Source organism: Mytilus trossulus, chromosome 2, assembly GCF_036588685.1.
Source record: "Mytilus trossulus isolate FHL-02 chromosome 2, PNRI_Mtr1.1.1.hap1, whole genome shotgun sequence".
Classification (NCBI taxonomy): Eukaryota; Metazoa; Mollusca; class Bivalvia; order Mytilida; family Mytilidae; genus Mytilus; species Mytilus trossulus.
In genome coordinates this window covers 45482286-45499430 of record NC_086374.1, presented here as the reverse complement: position 1 = coordinate 45499430, position 17145 = coordinate 45482286, and the positions used below count along the sequence as shown (strand labels likewise).

At 32.0% G+C, this 17145-nt stretch overlaps 1 protein-coding gene across 1 annotated transcript; it reads left to right on the top strand.

The window, feature by feature from the left end:
• On the top strand, nucleotides 1-6901 carry LOC134705174 (lectin BRA-3-like). Its single transcript, XM_063563929.1, has 5 exons — nucleotides 1-37; nucleotides 2794-2888; nucleotides 3623-3716; nucleotides 5696-5897; nucleotides 6871-6901. The coding sequence occupies exons 1-5, from the start codon at nucleotides 1-3 to the stop codon at nucleotides 6899-6901; spliced, it is 459 nt and encodes a 152-aa protein (XP_063419999.1).
• Nucleotides 6902-17145: the final 10244 nt, after the last annotated feature.

Here is a 17145-nt window from a genome sequence, read left to right as displayed (position 1 = left end):
ATGACGGTAGGATTCATTTTGCTTACTGTTATTCTTGGTATGCTAAATGATGATTATTTCGGCTTAAATTATAACTAGACAGAATTAATTATTAACTAAAGTCCCATTACATTTAATTCCTTCTTTTTTTGTTTAATTTTTTTACCATAAATTAATTGTTTCATCCTAGCATACTATGTTGTAAGTTAATACTATTCTTCCTGCATTTACTCAATTGGCCTTTGGAAAGTGACCGTATCAATAATCAATCACAGACCATAAACGTCATACTAATAACACGATAAATGCTTGTTGTAGATTGAAAATAAGATTTTTTTTTACAAAAAAAACCATATTCTATGTCTATCATGTTTTCCTAACTAAAACGACGACCTTATTTTACAAAATTAAACAGATACATCAATAAGTCATGTCGTTAATCACATTATTTGTCTATGAGACAAATACTGAACGGCAAAAGAAACGTCGCAGTATTTTAAGGCAAACATAATGCAAGAATAAATGCTATATTTTTATTGAATGGGCGTATACATACCCTTTTTATTTAACGAATTCCAATCATTTCAGTTCATTTACTGTTCATTGATACACTTTTTCACTACCATACCACAAATTTATTTAAATCAGGTCCGCAATTACCGTTGAGTACGTGGACGGTCATTTGTACTGTTTGTTGCATTATGGCGTTCCCGTAGACGTTGGGTGGGGTGTATATTGCAGTTAAATGCATTTGCAACGACTTGAATATGCTGTCCCGCATTCAAACGTCAATTTGTCTGTTCTCTTTATCGTTGGTTCAGTCATGGCATCAGTACTGCATCAAACAGATTATGATGACACACAAACTTCGTACCTCTAAAATACCCTTATAGAGGCACGGATTCAACGTGCATTTCATCATCATGAAATGTGACTGCGAAACGTGTCCAACGGACCTATCCAGACCACTTTTAGAACGAGCGAATTAAAGAATGCAGTCAGCCATAACGGAGATTTAATCATAATATTAGCATCATTTGAAGGTAATTTACCTAAACCAAAAGGAATAGATATTTTTTTCAATGCATTTGAAAATTTAGGTTTTCGAAAAATACGACGTTTCTTTTGCGGTTCAGTATATATAAGATAAAGGTTATTAACTTTATAAATTTAACTGTGTCATGAACGGAGTCCAAAAGCGTAAGTGTTGACGACGGAAAAGGCTAGAATTTCGTCTGTAAATTAGTTGGTTGATGACGAAGCCTTTTGTAATCACATAGTGAAAAGGTGACGGCCACCTTATTTCCGTTAAATTTGTTTTGATCAAACTTGACCAAAACAGTCGTTTCACAGAAATGTATTCCTTACTTGCCATCTCCTGACTGGAGAAATCTAATGAAGTGTTTGAGTCAATTTTTCTAGTCATAAACTAGGGAGAAGGAAGACAGGATTGCGAATACGACTTTTGGAACATTTCCGTCTTAACCAATCAAACAGATATTCTATAATGATCAATTAACTCGTGATGGCATCCGTAACATTTACAAAGGGATGATTTAAACTTCGCAACATGGGACTTATGGTTTACGAGTTTCTTGAATTGTTGCTAAATAGAAATGTAAATAGATATAGGAAGATGTGGTAGAGTGCCAATAAGACAACTCTCATTGAAATGTAAAGTTTAGAATTAGAAAGCTGAAATGATCACTGTGTCGTAAAGGTTTTCTCAACTTTTTGTTAAATAATTTTATATATCTCACAAAACATTAACCTGAAATTCGATATATCTTACCTTAGCAATGGCTTTCAAACAATAAAATCGAGTCAGGTTAACGAGGACCTCAATTAACCGAAATAAAATCCTTAAGATTGCAAGGCAGTTGCTGTGAAAACAATGTTTATATTTTTAAAATATTTTTATTCCTCGTTCTATTCTTCCATTCATTCCTGCCATGCTAAAAGGCACATGAAAGTTATCAGAACATTTTTGAATGCTTTATTTACAAACAAAAAATGTTTGAAAAATGCTGTAACATAAAAAAGAAAACATTTAAATTGACATAAAAATAAAGACATGTGGTTTGATTGCAAATAAGACAACTATCCACCAGAGTTCGGTTAAGGTAGAGGTAAGTTTGTCTGTAAAATGAACCCAAATTTGTCACTTTGTTTGCATTTTGAAGGATAACAACTTATTTTTTTTTAAATACGCAGTAACAGTTTTCTTAAACATTTCTTATCTTCAATTGCTGGATAAATAAGATTAGTCTATAGTCTACAGATTTCGTTTTTAGAACTATAACTTGGAAAATACTCAAATTGGTAACAAAAAGTCAACTTAAAAGATTTAAAATAAAACTTCATATTTGTTCAAATCCTACTGTATTATTTCAGTCAGGAATCCATTACAGAAATTATGACTTAATTTGGTAATACAGAATAATGCAATAACTATTTCTGAATTCTTAATTTTATAAAGATCCTTAGAATTCCGTTGCCTGTTAAAACAGACGAGTCCTCACTTAGTCGACGTTTTTTCTTCAAAACCCGTATTTCAGATATATATTGGCTACATTACATGTAAAGCCTATTCTTTAAAGATGACAAGTAGTTATTTTGTTCGTTCTTTTAGTAACCATACTATCTCTCCGTTTGTTAATAGTTCATTCAACTGACGATTTATAAACCAACGGAAAAGACGACTAGCCAACAAGAATACGAGTGTCAGTTCAAATTCAATGTATGACATGTAAAAATATAACTTTAAAAATCATACCCAAATATTAGTCAGCATATCTTTTTATATTCTCTAAGCGTTTAGTCACGCACTGTGTCCAAATGGTTGGCGTCATTTTCAAGACTCGTGTTTTCTGACGAAACAAGAAACATTAAACTGGAATGATGCCCAGGTAGATATTGCATATACTGACAATAAATTTTATGAATATTAACTGATAAAATGAATGTCCAATAAAAGTGAAGAAAAAAGTAATAGAACAAAAGTTAAAACAAAATGACTTGATTGTACATGATGAAGAACCAATTAAACTTGCTTTTACCAAAAACAAGCACATTATAATTTCGATGTTGCCATTTTGAGGATAAAACTTCTTAGTTATAATAACTCAATGCGACTGTTATACAAGTGAGAGGTATAGCTAGCTGTAGACCCAGGTTAAACCAACAATTTCTACATAAAAAAACTACACCAAGTCAGGATTATGACAGTTGAAATACCTTAGTTTGATGTGTTTGAGCTTTTGTATTTGTCATTTGAATAGGGACTTTCCTTTATGAATTTTACTCGGAGTTCAGTATTTTTGTGATTTGACATTTATCTCATTGATTTACCAAATATTCATATATTTTATTCATATATCTGTATATATCGGTTATGAAGGTCATTTGATCTGACAAATATAAACAGACTAACCGGCTAAAGTAATTAAAAATCTTTTACTCGACTTTGACCAATGCCATGACAGCTGACCTGATCCACTTATTGTAATATTTATATTATTGTTATACGGTAGGTTTATACATTTTGTGAAAGTCTTTTCCTAGGAAAATAACTTCACTTGTCTAATGGAGTAACTATAACTTATACAAATAAAAAACGCTAAAATATTTAATTGCATTGAAGCATGCCTGTCAGGGAATCAATGCGAGACTTGCTGAAGTTCAGACACAAGGGAAGGTTGAATTCTTAAGGAACATGCTATCAAAAGAGAATGGAGGTAAGGTTATTGTATTGATTTAATAATCGTTCTATGGCTATAGGGAAACGGACAATATCTATTTTTTTTAATTCTGATTTGGTCAGATTCTTGTTCAAGTTAGCTATGTCATAAAACTGGTGGAGTATATCTACAAAGATGCATGTATATCTTCCAAACCTTTCATTAATATATTGTAATCTAGAACGAGAGAAAAACATATAAAAAGTTTACAATACGACATCTACATGCACACTGAAGATATTCAATATGTTTTTATTGTTCAAATAAAATTGAGAATGGAAATGGGTAATGTGTCAAAGAGACAACAACCCGACCATAGAACAGACTATAGTTTCAGTACTGCAGTAGAATAGGAAATGTTAGGGTTCAACAAATGTATTACATAACTTATGCCGTTAAAATAAATTGTATCGAATACCACAATGATATAGATACATTCACACTAAACACGTTGCCAATATAATATATGGAATTCTATGCGACTATCCTACATGTGATAGATTTAGCTAATTAAGTAAACAGGTTAAATTCACCACTTTTTACAAATGATTATCACTTTTTTAAATCATACATCAAATTATTTCCTTTAAAAATTGTGTAAATGTATTGATACGTCATGGAAGTTAAGATTAAAAATTATAATTGCATAACAGTTGTAGTTTTGTGCTTGTTATGGTGTTACTGTGTTGTTCTTTGGCTGTTTATTGGCATTATTGTTAAAGCATTATGTTTGCTCCTTCACTAAAATAATCATTCATTCTTTCAATTGTTCTTGGAATATATAAATAAGTTAAAAAAACAACAAGTTTCATTAATAAGATTAGGCCTTATTCTTCTGAATTACTATCAATCAGACATATATTTAAATATCAGTCATCAAATCTAGAAACTTGATGACATTAAGAATTTTAAAAAATAAAGAATATTAAAATTTACATTGAATCTGTTTTTAAAACTATTTTCTGATATAAAAGTAATATGATAGTACCGAGTGCGAACTCGTTTGAATTGGAGTATTTTGACTTCTATTTCAATTTTCAATTATAGAAGTTTTAATCATCTATTGTTTTAAAATATATATAAAAACATCATACGACAGGATAATTGACACCTGTATGGAAAAGAAAAACTGTTATATTTTAATGAAATTTCTTAATGTCTTGTAAATGCGACAGGTGATGGCTATATAATTTAATCCCTCAAAGAGGCATTAACTACCAGACATAAAAAAATAAAAATATAACTGTTCTTTGTTCAATCACTTACGAAAGTGATATAGTGAAATCGTTGCTCTGAGCAGCCATTTTGGTTCAATATTGTCAAAAATAATATAAGAAACACGCTAATAAATTATTCAATTGCATGAACAAGACGTGTTAACCTATTCAAATGTAAAGAATCCAAAATTGAAATTGAAACAAGCGTTAACGGATTCGATCCTCATCAAGTCATTTTCATACAGGTTAAAACAAGTATTAATATATTTTAACCTACATGTATAATATGAAATCAAACAGATTTGGAAAATTCAAATAGCACGAGTTCGTTATCTATTTATATCTTTATTTATGTTTACATCACGCTATATGAACAGCAGCAGAGGTCGGAGGTTACATCGATGCAAGTTTATTATATTGCGCCTACACTCAGCTACACACGAAATGCTGATACACATTTCGAATTCGTGCATTGTAAATTGTTTATTCCGACTCTTTACTATTTGGATATGTACGTTTAAGTATGTTATAAGTCGATTAAAAGAATTTGTCTCAAATCGGTCAAAATGAATTTGACAGCTAATGCCCCTTTAATTAGAAAATGATAACGTGTTAAAACAATGATCACAAAATACATTGTACTTGAAGTTCTCCTTATTTTACATCGGCAGTGAATTTAGAAAAAAACATTTTCAATTCATTATAATGTATTGTCTTACAATTGTTTTTATGTTTTTCTGGTACGTGTGTTTATTTCAGATTGGTGGATAGGAGCAAAGGATGACGTCACAGAAGGTCAATGGCGTTGGGCATCCGGCGAACTGTTCGACTACACTGACTGGGCTCCAAAAGAACCAAACAATGATCATGAGCAGGATTGTCTTCAGATGTATAAAACAGACCAGTATCACTGGGATGACGATCACTGTGATAAAGCCAAACATTTCATTTGTGAGAAAGGGTAAGGAGTTCTAGTAAAATTGAAATATCAAAAATCAGTTTTAGAACTGATACATATTATATATTTTTACCTACACAGGGTATTGGGATCATTTACATGAATGACCAATTGCAAATGTGTGCCTCTGGAAATATTCAAAGTGTAAATAAATTTAGTTATTGTTATAGTTTGACACTATTTTGAAAGCGTAATTTTAACGATTATCAAACAAATTGATTGACTGCTATGGAATTCGTGTCTGTATATCACACTTAACCTCGTGTACGTCAATGTTTCTTTTGCAGTTATCGTATTTTGTCCTATTCAACTTGTTAAATGATTTTTTTTTGTTTTGATTCTTATAAGTAACAGAGCATCATAATAAATCAAATAATAGTTTTATTGACATTTAAAGCTGTTCTTATTTTCTCATTTTCAGTTGCCAAACGATTGCTCCTTATGTTCCTTTGAATCACGGTTTCTTATATCATTAGTACACTAACAGTTGTCTTAAAAAGAAACAAAAGAATGCTTGTTTCTTATTTAGCAACTTGCTTCCTCATAAATCTGAAATACGTTACGCAATGCAAAAACTCAGCAGCTGAATTACGTGGAAAAACGATTGAATTCGACACAACGCTAGTTTTACAGTCACAATCACGAAATTGTTTATCGTTACTTACAGTGTCTTCATTCATAAGAGACAAGATTTCAAGTCTTATATTCTCAGATTCAATAAAAGTAACTTGACATTTAAACGCCCCAATGTGTGATATTCTCTAGCGTGACGATTTCACTATTATTTTTATAACATGACTGGTGATGAATGAATTGCAGGCTTGGATTACCCTGTTTATTTACTTGCTTTATATATCAAATGAATTAACGTCTGAACAAAAATGTTGCCAATAGTTAATTAATTTGTTATAAGCATTGTTCTATTATTTTATTTATATATATTTTCATGTGACAATTTATTTTATTTGTATTGCAGCTTCAATTCAACGTTACCGGTTATTGGATGATTTGTTGACCTAATTTAAAATAAACATCATAGTTTTTTTGTTTTCCTCATCACCAGTGTATGTAAAGTGCGGATCCTAAACTATCATTTTTACTGTATATGCAATAAATGTCTAATGTAGAATGATAAATAAACAGACGAACTTTTTTTAATTTTTAAAGAAAATGAAGAAAATGAGTTAAAATGTATATGTTCAGAAATACATAATACTAATAAAACAAAGTAAGAGATGCGAGCGGGGTTTTATCGCGCATAAACCATATTTTGACTATTTTATGTATATGTCGATTTTGTTCACAATCTTTGTAAATATAACGGAATTTGCTGAAACTGTAAAAGTGAGAGGTTTAGCGCTATAAAACCAGGTTCAATCCAACATTTTTTACATTTGAAAATGCCTGTACCTAGTCATGAATATGACAGTTTTTGTCCATTTGTTTGATGAGTTTTGTCATTTGATTTTGCCATGTGATTAGGGACTTTTCGATTCAATTTTCCTCGGAGTTTAGTATTTTTGTGATTTTACTTTTTAAATTAACATCTCATTCGTTCAAACATATTACTGATGAAAATAGATTAAGAAGGTGTGGTATGATTGACAATCGGGTATCCTCCGAGAGACATCAAAATGATGTAGCATTTATCAACTTAATGTTACCGTATGGCCTTCAACAATTATCAAAAGCCATACGCATAACAAACTATCAAAAGTTACGAACTGGGAAATGTAAATAATTCAAAAGCGAAAACTATGTACAAAACAATACACATGATATGATAGGCAGGACGAAACTACAACGACTGGATTAATGTTTCCTGACTATACAGTTAGTTCGAAGCAAATAGCAATTATTAAAAAATCGTGTTTCTGAGATACCATTTAGTTCAGATAAAGTATCCAATCGATTTAATATAAGTACGTCTTTGACAGTTAGGGAAAACATTATCTAATGAAAGTCAAACAAGTATCGACAGAAGTTTAGGACCGTGAATGTTCATATGTATTATTAACAATATTTATTCGGGTTTTAATTTTTATAACAAAATTAATATTTGTACCGAGAAAAGCATAATTTCAAAATCTGATTAAAATAACAGTGTTAAATTGGTACCTTTTTCAGATTAATATAAAAAAGAAGATGTGGTATGATTGCCAATGAGACAAGGTCACCGTACGGCATTCAACAACTCTATTTAATATAGATCAATACGTTTACTTGGGTTTAGTTTTCTGTAATTAGTTAATATTTCAATTTCATTATGTATATCGCTTTCATATTCATTTGTTAAAATTTACTGGTTGCAATAGCATTAAGTGTTCTATATTATAAGGATGTTCTTATCCCGTGCATAAAAACAATGCCGTGTTTGTCAAAACCTTTTCAACTTTTGATCTTTAGTGCTGTACAACTTTGTACTTTTTTCACTTTCGATCTTTTATATCTGGGCGTCACTGGTGAGTCTTGTGTAAACAAGGCGCGTTTTTTGGCGCACTGAATTTTAAACCTGATGCTTTTTGTTATCTATTAATCATGTTTTTCTTTGTCTAATATGTTCTCCTATTTATTTGTATTGTAGTCCTGTAATATTATGTTGTCATTTCAATATTATATTTAACTTTGCCATTAAAGTGCGAGGTTTGGCATGCCATAAAACCAGGTTAAACCCACCACTTTTATTCCCCTTTAAAAGTGTCCTGTACCAAGTCAGGAAGATGGTCATTGTTATATTATTGTTCGTTTCTCTGTGTGTTGCATTTTAACGTTGAGTAGTTTGTGTTTTCTCTTATTTTTGAGATATTGAGATAAGACGTGGCACGGTACTTGTCTATCCCAAATTCATGTATTTGGTTTTCATGTTATATTTGTTATTCTCGTGGTGTTTTGTCTGATGATTGGTCAGTTTCTGTGTGTGTTGCGTTTCGGTGTTGTGTCGTTGTTCTCCTCTTATATTTAATGCGTTTCGCTCGGTTTTGGTTTGTTACCCCGATTTTGTTTTTTGTCGATGGATTTATGAGTTTTGAACAGCGGTATACTACTGTTGCCTTTATTTACAAAGGCAGCATCTAAATTAACGGGCTTGATAAACAACCTCAACGTTAAAAATGAGAGGCTCTACCCGTTTGTATTAAGTTTAACACAAGTACATCCATACGTCAAATGCACACCTTGTTTATAGGAAGGAATTTAGTATTATTGGGTTTGAATAATCTATGGTATAGAAATCCGTTACTGAGTAGTCGTGGACCATATTGCAAATATGATAAGTTTTGCTTATATTCTGCATGATGGTGGTCACCAGTTCATGTCACAAAATTGAACAGTACAGTACTTTGTTCTAAAAGAGGGACGAAAGATACCAAAGGGACAGTCAAACTCATAAATCAAAAATAAACTGACAACGCCATGGCTAAAAATGAAAAAGACAAACAGAAAAACATAAATGAAGCTCTATAAGAAATCCACATTGGTTACAACCATCTATTAATTCATTTTTTGTATTAATCCTAGTTTGCTAAATCTACCGAAACTCAGTTTTGATACACCTTATGGATTTACAATTTGGCCACCTTCTCTTCCAAATATAGTTTTTTGTTGTTTAAACCTAAAACTTATGTAGTCAAATTTCTATAAATACAAATATTAGTTGAAACACTTTTTGAGAATGGCCTTGCTGCGTAATGCACTGGTGGGAAAATGACCTTACTTGTTCTCATATATAATAAGAATACTTGCATTACATTTTACAAGTAACCAGTTGAACAACTAAAGAGCAATGCACAAATTTTAATCAGCTGCCACCTATTATGGCAGTCGTCAGTAAACAATAAAGTAATCTAACGCATAAACTGTGTTACGTTCCCAAAGTTATGTCGAAAACTAAAACAGTTAAATATTGCAAGAAATCAAAGTTAGGAATTGCGCTTACTTGTCACACTTGGCATCATGTCAACCAATGACCCAAATGACCAAGTTAAATTTTAAGGACACAGTTCAGTCCCTCGGTCACAATATACACAAGCTACTTTGATGTTATTGAAAAGGTTAGGTTGCGAACAATCCATAACATTATATTACTAGTATATAACATTACCAAATGTGTATTTTTATTTTCTTCATGTTGAAGGTGTGTAAAGGAGAATAAACAAATGTATATGATAGATTAATCAAATGTTGAGTTTGAATCTTTTACATTTACATGTTCAATCGACATACATCATTTCAAATAGTTCATTGTTGATTTTGGTAAATGTTAATTGACGGCATATTTTATCAATTCAATTCTTTGTTTTTTCACACTTGTGTTACGCAGTTTGTACAACACGTGTTTCATCAATAACCTTCTACGTGTACACTTAACACGAAAAGTTTTGAAAGTCGGAAATCTACATGAATTATCATTGATTGGTAATAATTATAAATTAATTATTTACCAAACTTTGAATTATTGAAATACTGTGGGTTTTGTACATCATGAATACATTACCTTAGTTGTATTGTTGGTCCTCAATGCTCTTCAATTTCGTACTTTTTTAGGAATATTTTTATTTTTGTTTAATTTGAGCGTCCCTGATGAGTCTGTTGTAGACGAAACGTGCGTCTTGTGCATATACAAAACTTCAATGCTGATATCTATGATGAGTTTATCAACATAGTATAATAATGTTTCTACGGATTTTATCATTCGAACGTTTAATGAGAATACAGATACGCGTTTCAGACGCACGAAATTTTAGTTATTAGTAGCACTGGGTCGATATTAATGCAGTTGGACAGTTATTTATCGAAGGTATCATCAACTAAACTCTCGGAATGATTATACCACATAATCTATTAAAGATATTTTATTCTAAAATATCATATTGATGAATTTAGAAATCACTAAGAAACTAAGGTACCAACTCTCTCAAAACAAAGTTGATTTTAGATAAATTTGACTATGCTTTTTAGAATATTCTGGTCATATAGGTCTTAAAGGTTCTTCTTATCTTTACACTCATGGCTTTCAAATATTTCGTTTTGAGCGTTCCTATTAATCACCACAAACAGTAAATCGAAGGCGAAGGCTTCGGGTGCACGAAATTTGTGCATTTATTAAAAAATATACTTACATACACATCAGATTTATTTTTCAAAACCATTAGGTATTAAAGATAAAACGACTAAAAGAACACAACCACATATAAAAAATACAAAAAAGCTAATTTACTGTTGGTGAAACCTAATAGATCTTTGCAAAGGGCTGCAATGAATAAAACCGGTAATAAAATGGAAGGCAAATGTCTCGATTAATGAAGACGGTATAGCTACAAGCTAAATTCTTTCATTTTTTGTGACTGCATAAATGCTATGTAAATATGTGTTATATATGTAATGAGTATGTGAACGTATGACAATACGGGTTTCGCTGATTTTGTAAATGCATAATTGAATATTACATTTAAAAACATCAATATATAATTCATATTCATATTTTGTTTAACATTTAAGAGACGTGACAACAAATACGTTAATTAACATTACATAACTACAAAAGAGGGACGAAAGATACCAGAGTGACGGTCAAACTCATGAAAAGTGCATTTATTTTATATCGATTATAAAACAGCTAAGATAGACTTGAAGACGGTCTATACGATTGTCTAACCTAATTTATTTCTACGCCACTTTTAGAAGAAATTTAACACCTTCCCATTATTATCATACAAAATGTGTGAATTTCAATAAGATTTGTTCGCAATAAATTATACAAAGGTTACGACAAACTATTTCTGTTAAACGATGGTCAAGGATGCTGAGGCAGGATTTAATGACTGTTGCTATTTACCCTGTCGATTTACACACGAGCAATAAAACACAAACATGTGAAGATAGTTTAATTTTCGATAAATGCAGAAGGTCAACTTAAATTAATGGTGCACTAAATTAACGGAATGTATTTTTTTGCTATTGGAGGGAGCTTTTTAGGAGGGTTCATCAATTTTTTGTCAAACATGATTTTATCTGCATCAGAAACTAAACATACAAGTTTGTTTTTACTTCTTTGTTTAGGATTTGCTGATTTTCTTTCTTCATGATCATATATGTCACCTGTTGAACTTGATTTGCATTTTCCATATAATTGAAGATCTTCCTTTGAATGTATCGCCATTCTTGTCATTTCCATGTCAATATCAAGATGATGGTTATTTTGAATACTGAGTTCTGACATAGCGATACATTTTCCCTCAGAGTTTCGTCTAAGATCCCCGAATTTTGATTGTCTCGTACTTTCCTTTCCTCTCGTAACATTTGACTCCCTTTCTTGTATGATATCACTTGGAAATTGAAAGTAAATTTCCTTTCGGTCATAGGCTATATGCTTAGGACTCGTAAAATCAATCATCACTACTGGAAGGTTAAAACTAGATACATCTTGTGGTGATCCATACAACATCTGTTTTGGCGAGAAATATCTGTCAAAACACTCAGCATATGCATGCGAGTTTTCAGTTCTTATATAACAGAAAGCATTGAAACCTTTGTTGTCATATATTGCGGGATTGGCTCCCTTATGCAGAAGTATTTTGACAACACTAGGTGAAGCACGGTAGCGAAATGCATGCATTAAAACAGTCCTTCCATTTATGTCCCGAAGATTTGGATCAGCGTCACGGTCTAAAAGAAGTTTGACGAAGAAGATGACCTTGTCTTTCTCTGATTGTGATATAAATGAGCAGGCAATCATCAACGCAGTTTTTCCGTCATATCCTTGATAGTTTACATCTGTTCCACCGTCAACGAGGAGTCGTACTAATTTCTTCTTTTGTTGAGCTACAGCTGTGAGAAGGATATTCGTGTCAATAACCTGAAATACATATATAGATATAGTAAGATGTGGTAGAGAGCCAAAAAGACAACTCTGCATCCAGGTCACATTTTATAAGAGTAAACAATTTAAGGTAAAGGTATGGCCTCAGTACGCACCGTTGAATATGGTGGTTTAAAAAGGATCAAGTGTTTTGATATCGTACTTGGGTTTTGTTATACTTGCATTTCACAGTTTATTCCTTGAAAATTTGTAGAAATGAAACGACACGAAAGAAGACACAAACGTAAACTATTCATTCCTAAAAACCACATTAGTTTCGTTAGATCTTTGACTGATAAACAATGATCATTTTGCGTCACTCTTTTCTAAACCTCTGCTAAATGAGATGATTGTGTGTTAATGGAGTCTGTGATTTACGCGAATACATTTGTAACTATGAATTGAACGTCATACGATATGGCATGTCCTTACTTGCAAATGGTTAAATTGATTATGAAACACTGAAATTGTTAGAGACCTTAGTTTAAAATCGTTCATTCGTGTCAATAAGAAAAAAGATCCAGATTGACATTCTTTCTACTTCATTCGTTTTTTTCCATGTCAAATTCACAGGGATCACTTAAAAGTGTACAGAACATGATACAGCAATTTCAAACACATCGTCCGACTCAAACTTCACTTTTAGTTGTGTGTATACACGAGCAGAATTGCAGAGTAACAAAGGAAGTACAAATTTAAATGCAATTGTATGTTTGGATATAAATTCTACAATCTTTAACACAAAAACTGACGACGATGAAAGCGTTCAGCAGTATGATAATATATACTTCGTTATCCTTTTATTGAAATTAGTTGTGCCTTGATGTAACTGGCAAAGTGAATTTTTGTGTCGACATACAAAATTCCAAGAAAGTAGTGATAATAGTGTACATTACTCATCATAGCTACCACGAATAAAATTATGTATGTCCGACTCATCAGATAATCGAGTCAAACAGTTGAAAAAGTCATATACATGAAGAGAACGAAGTTGAAGATATTTGACTGAGGGCGTACAATATTGGAAGAGTATGCTGACTATGCGGTACGGGTATTTCTCATTGTTGACGACCGTACGCTCTATCAGTTGTTCTTACTGTGTAATTTTGTCTCGTGTCGAGAGTTGATGCATTGGCAATAATACCAGGCCTTACGGTCATAAAACTTTCGAGCAAGATTTTTGTGCTCAGACTCGAGAATCAACCAATCAAAATACACGATTTGGTGTTTCGAGCATGATTTTTGTGCTCCAAGCACTGAGCAAAGTTTTATGAATTCACCCCCAGATGTTCTTTTTTGTATATAATATTAATTTTTCATTTTACTGATCGTGACTCTATTCCTGATTATGATTTTTGACTGAAAGTAGGTTCGCATTTCGTGTGATGCAAGCATATTATGATACGTTTATCCTGTCATCCTGTCACTTTTCTTATATAGTTCTTGCCTTTATTCAGTGTGTTTGTTCCTTGTGTTGCCTTATTAATTGATTAGTTTAATGTTAACATCGGTTAACAACATTTGTTTTCTTAGAAACTGGCATTAAAATACAGATCTTGTGTTACCGCAATTTACCATTACACACCTTATTTAAATTATTTCACATTTAGGAATGCATCTTCCATATGTAAAGCTCATTTTCCTTTCGCGGGAATGGCTTCAATTTTTTTAATCTGTATCAGCTCCTCCATTTTTTGATAAGTATTATATTTTCATACTTTCAAACGCAAAATTAAACTGCACAGTCACTTGACCGCTTCTGTTAATATTCATTAGCGCTTATTCTAGACTAGTCTATCCTTGAACTAGCAAAGTGGGCTAAGACGTCTAAGTATTGTGAACTTGTATAGATAGAGATATATTCGATCGAATCATTTTTTTTAAATTTAACAGTGCTTGTCTATATTATTTTGATTGCAGACATGTACTTTGTAAATATGAAACGTCTTACCTGATTCATCTTCAAATGTTGGTTTGCAGGTTTTTCGTATTTTCACAACCTTTTATAACACAAATAATTAGCACATCGGGACCTACCTTTTGTTTTACACAACCTTATAAGGGAAAAGTTATATGGTATGAATACTTGAATGAAAGAACATTTGTAGGTGAGCTGTGAAGATATATAACTAGTTACATAGTGTTCTCGTAATCAAGTACGATAAAAATAGGTAGAGTACGTATATATCAAACTAATCTTACCAACTATTTAATACGGGAATGCAGATGAAGTTGTTATCAAATATCAGATATGTTTTGGGTTTTTAGTATTGTGATCGATATGAGTCTTTAAAGCAAAAGTTGGTATCCGGTGAACTACTAGTACTATATAATGCCCAAGTCTTCATTATATTAAACCTACTTGCTGCACAAAACAATGCAAACTATAAAAATCAATATAATATCAAAGAATTACTTATAAATGTGTATTTTAAATAACAAACGCACAAACTGACCGTGTATTAAACAAATAACACACCCTCTAGCCTTATATCAAATATACAGGGTTTCGACGAGCTCTACTTCATTCAAGTATATTCATAGATGTGTATAGAAGGTGCAATAAAATTTCATACAAGTTCAAAGAAATCCTTTCAGGTTATAATGCATTGAAAAACTTTTATCTATTAATTTTTATTTGTACTTGGTAAAGGGGTGTATATATTTCAACAACTGCTACCAAAACTGGAGGCTGTGATGAGCCTGTGTCACTCGCCGTAACCTTTGTGCCTTCTCAAAAACTAGAATAGTATTACCTTATTATTATTTTGTCACTCTGAACACTTTTGCTGTTTACGTTTTTTCCTTTATTAACTTCAGTTTTGGTGAGAGAGAAAAGCCCCAATAAGTCAATAAAACCGTCTTTTGAGAGAGGCATTATTTCTTAAATATGAAATATATGAACTCTAATCTTTCTGCGCGCAAGTAAACATGCAACACAAATAAAGTTGGTGCTTCAATTGAACTTCTAGATTTAAGGCGGAATGTGCACATCGTATAAATATATTTTTTGATTGAGTTAAGTCTGCTAATTGATATTTTATCGTATGTTTTTATATGTTGTGATGTTATGCTATTGTTTCAGAAAAAGGGAGAAGGTTTGGGCCCATTAAAACGTTTAATCCCGCTGCAAATGTTTGCACCTGTCCTAAGTCAGGAATCTGATGTACAGTAGTTACTTATAGATACTTAAGTGATTTTGTTTGCATCTGTCCTCGTCAGGAATCTGTTTTTAGTGGTTGCCCTTTGTTGGTGAATGAAGGACTTCAGAAATATCCAGAAACGGCATATTCAAGAATTGGTGTTAATCAAATGTGGATACTGAAAAATTCAAAAGAGTTATTGATGAATTTACAATCATTTAAACGTTGTACCAAAATTAAAACTATTGATTTTTCAACTTTTTATACCACTTTTCCACATACTAAACTTGAAGCTCGACTGAAAGAACTCGCCAGCTTATGTTTCTTTAATAAAAAGGGAACTAGACGTTTTAAATATCTAATTTTGGGCTGGAATTCAGCTTACTTTGTGAAATTCATACAGAGTCAAGAAAAAAATACACCGACAAGGATATCACTGCCATGCTGGACTTTTTAATTTGGAGGATTTGGTTTTTCAACAGACTATTGAAATCCCAATGGGTACCAATTTCGCTCCTCCACTTGCAGATTTGTTTTTATATTCCAATGAAGCAGAATGTATTCAAGGGCTTGTACAGAAAGGAAAAAAGAAATTAGCCCAGTCTTTTAATTTCACCTTTCGATATATTATTGATGTACTGTCTCTTAATGATAATAGATTCAGTGATCACTTACATTTAATATATCCAAGTGAACTTGAAATTAATGATACTACCGACACAGATAAATCTGCTTCATATTTAAACCTTTTTCTCGAAATGACTATTGATGGTAGGTTGAATACTGAAATGTATGACAAACGCGATGATTTTAATTTTCCTATAGTCAACTTTCCATTCCTGTGTAGCAACATCCCAGCGGCACCAGATATCGAGTATATGTGTCTCAATTGATACGTTACTCTATAGCTTTTTTTTTTCTTTTTTTTTTGCTACTCTAGAGCTAGCTCAAAGTACGTTGATTTTGTTGAACAAGGAATACTGCTTTCTCAAAAGTTGATATAAGACAGGGCTATGCATCAATCAAATTAAACTCATCCCTCAAGAAATTTGACGGTCGCCATCATGAGCTGATTAGCCATTATAACAAAAGTGTGGTGTGTCAGAAATCATGTCTGATATTTCTTCCTCAGTCATAACAACCTTCCATCATTACCGAACTGAACAAAGAAATAACACGACGGGTGACGTATACGGTGCTTACCCTTCCGGAGCACCTGATTTCACTCCCGGTTTTTAGTGGAGTTCATGTT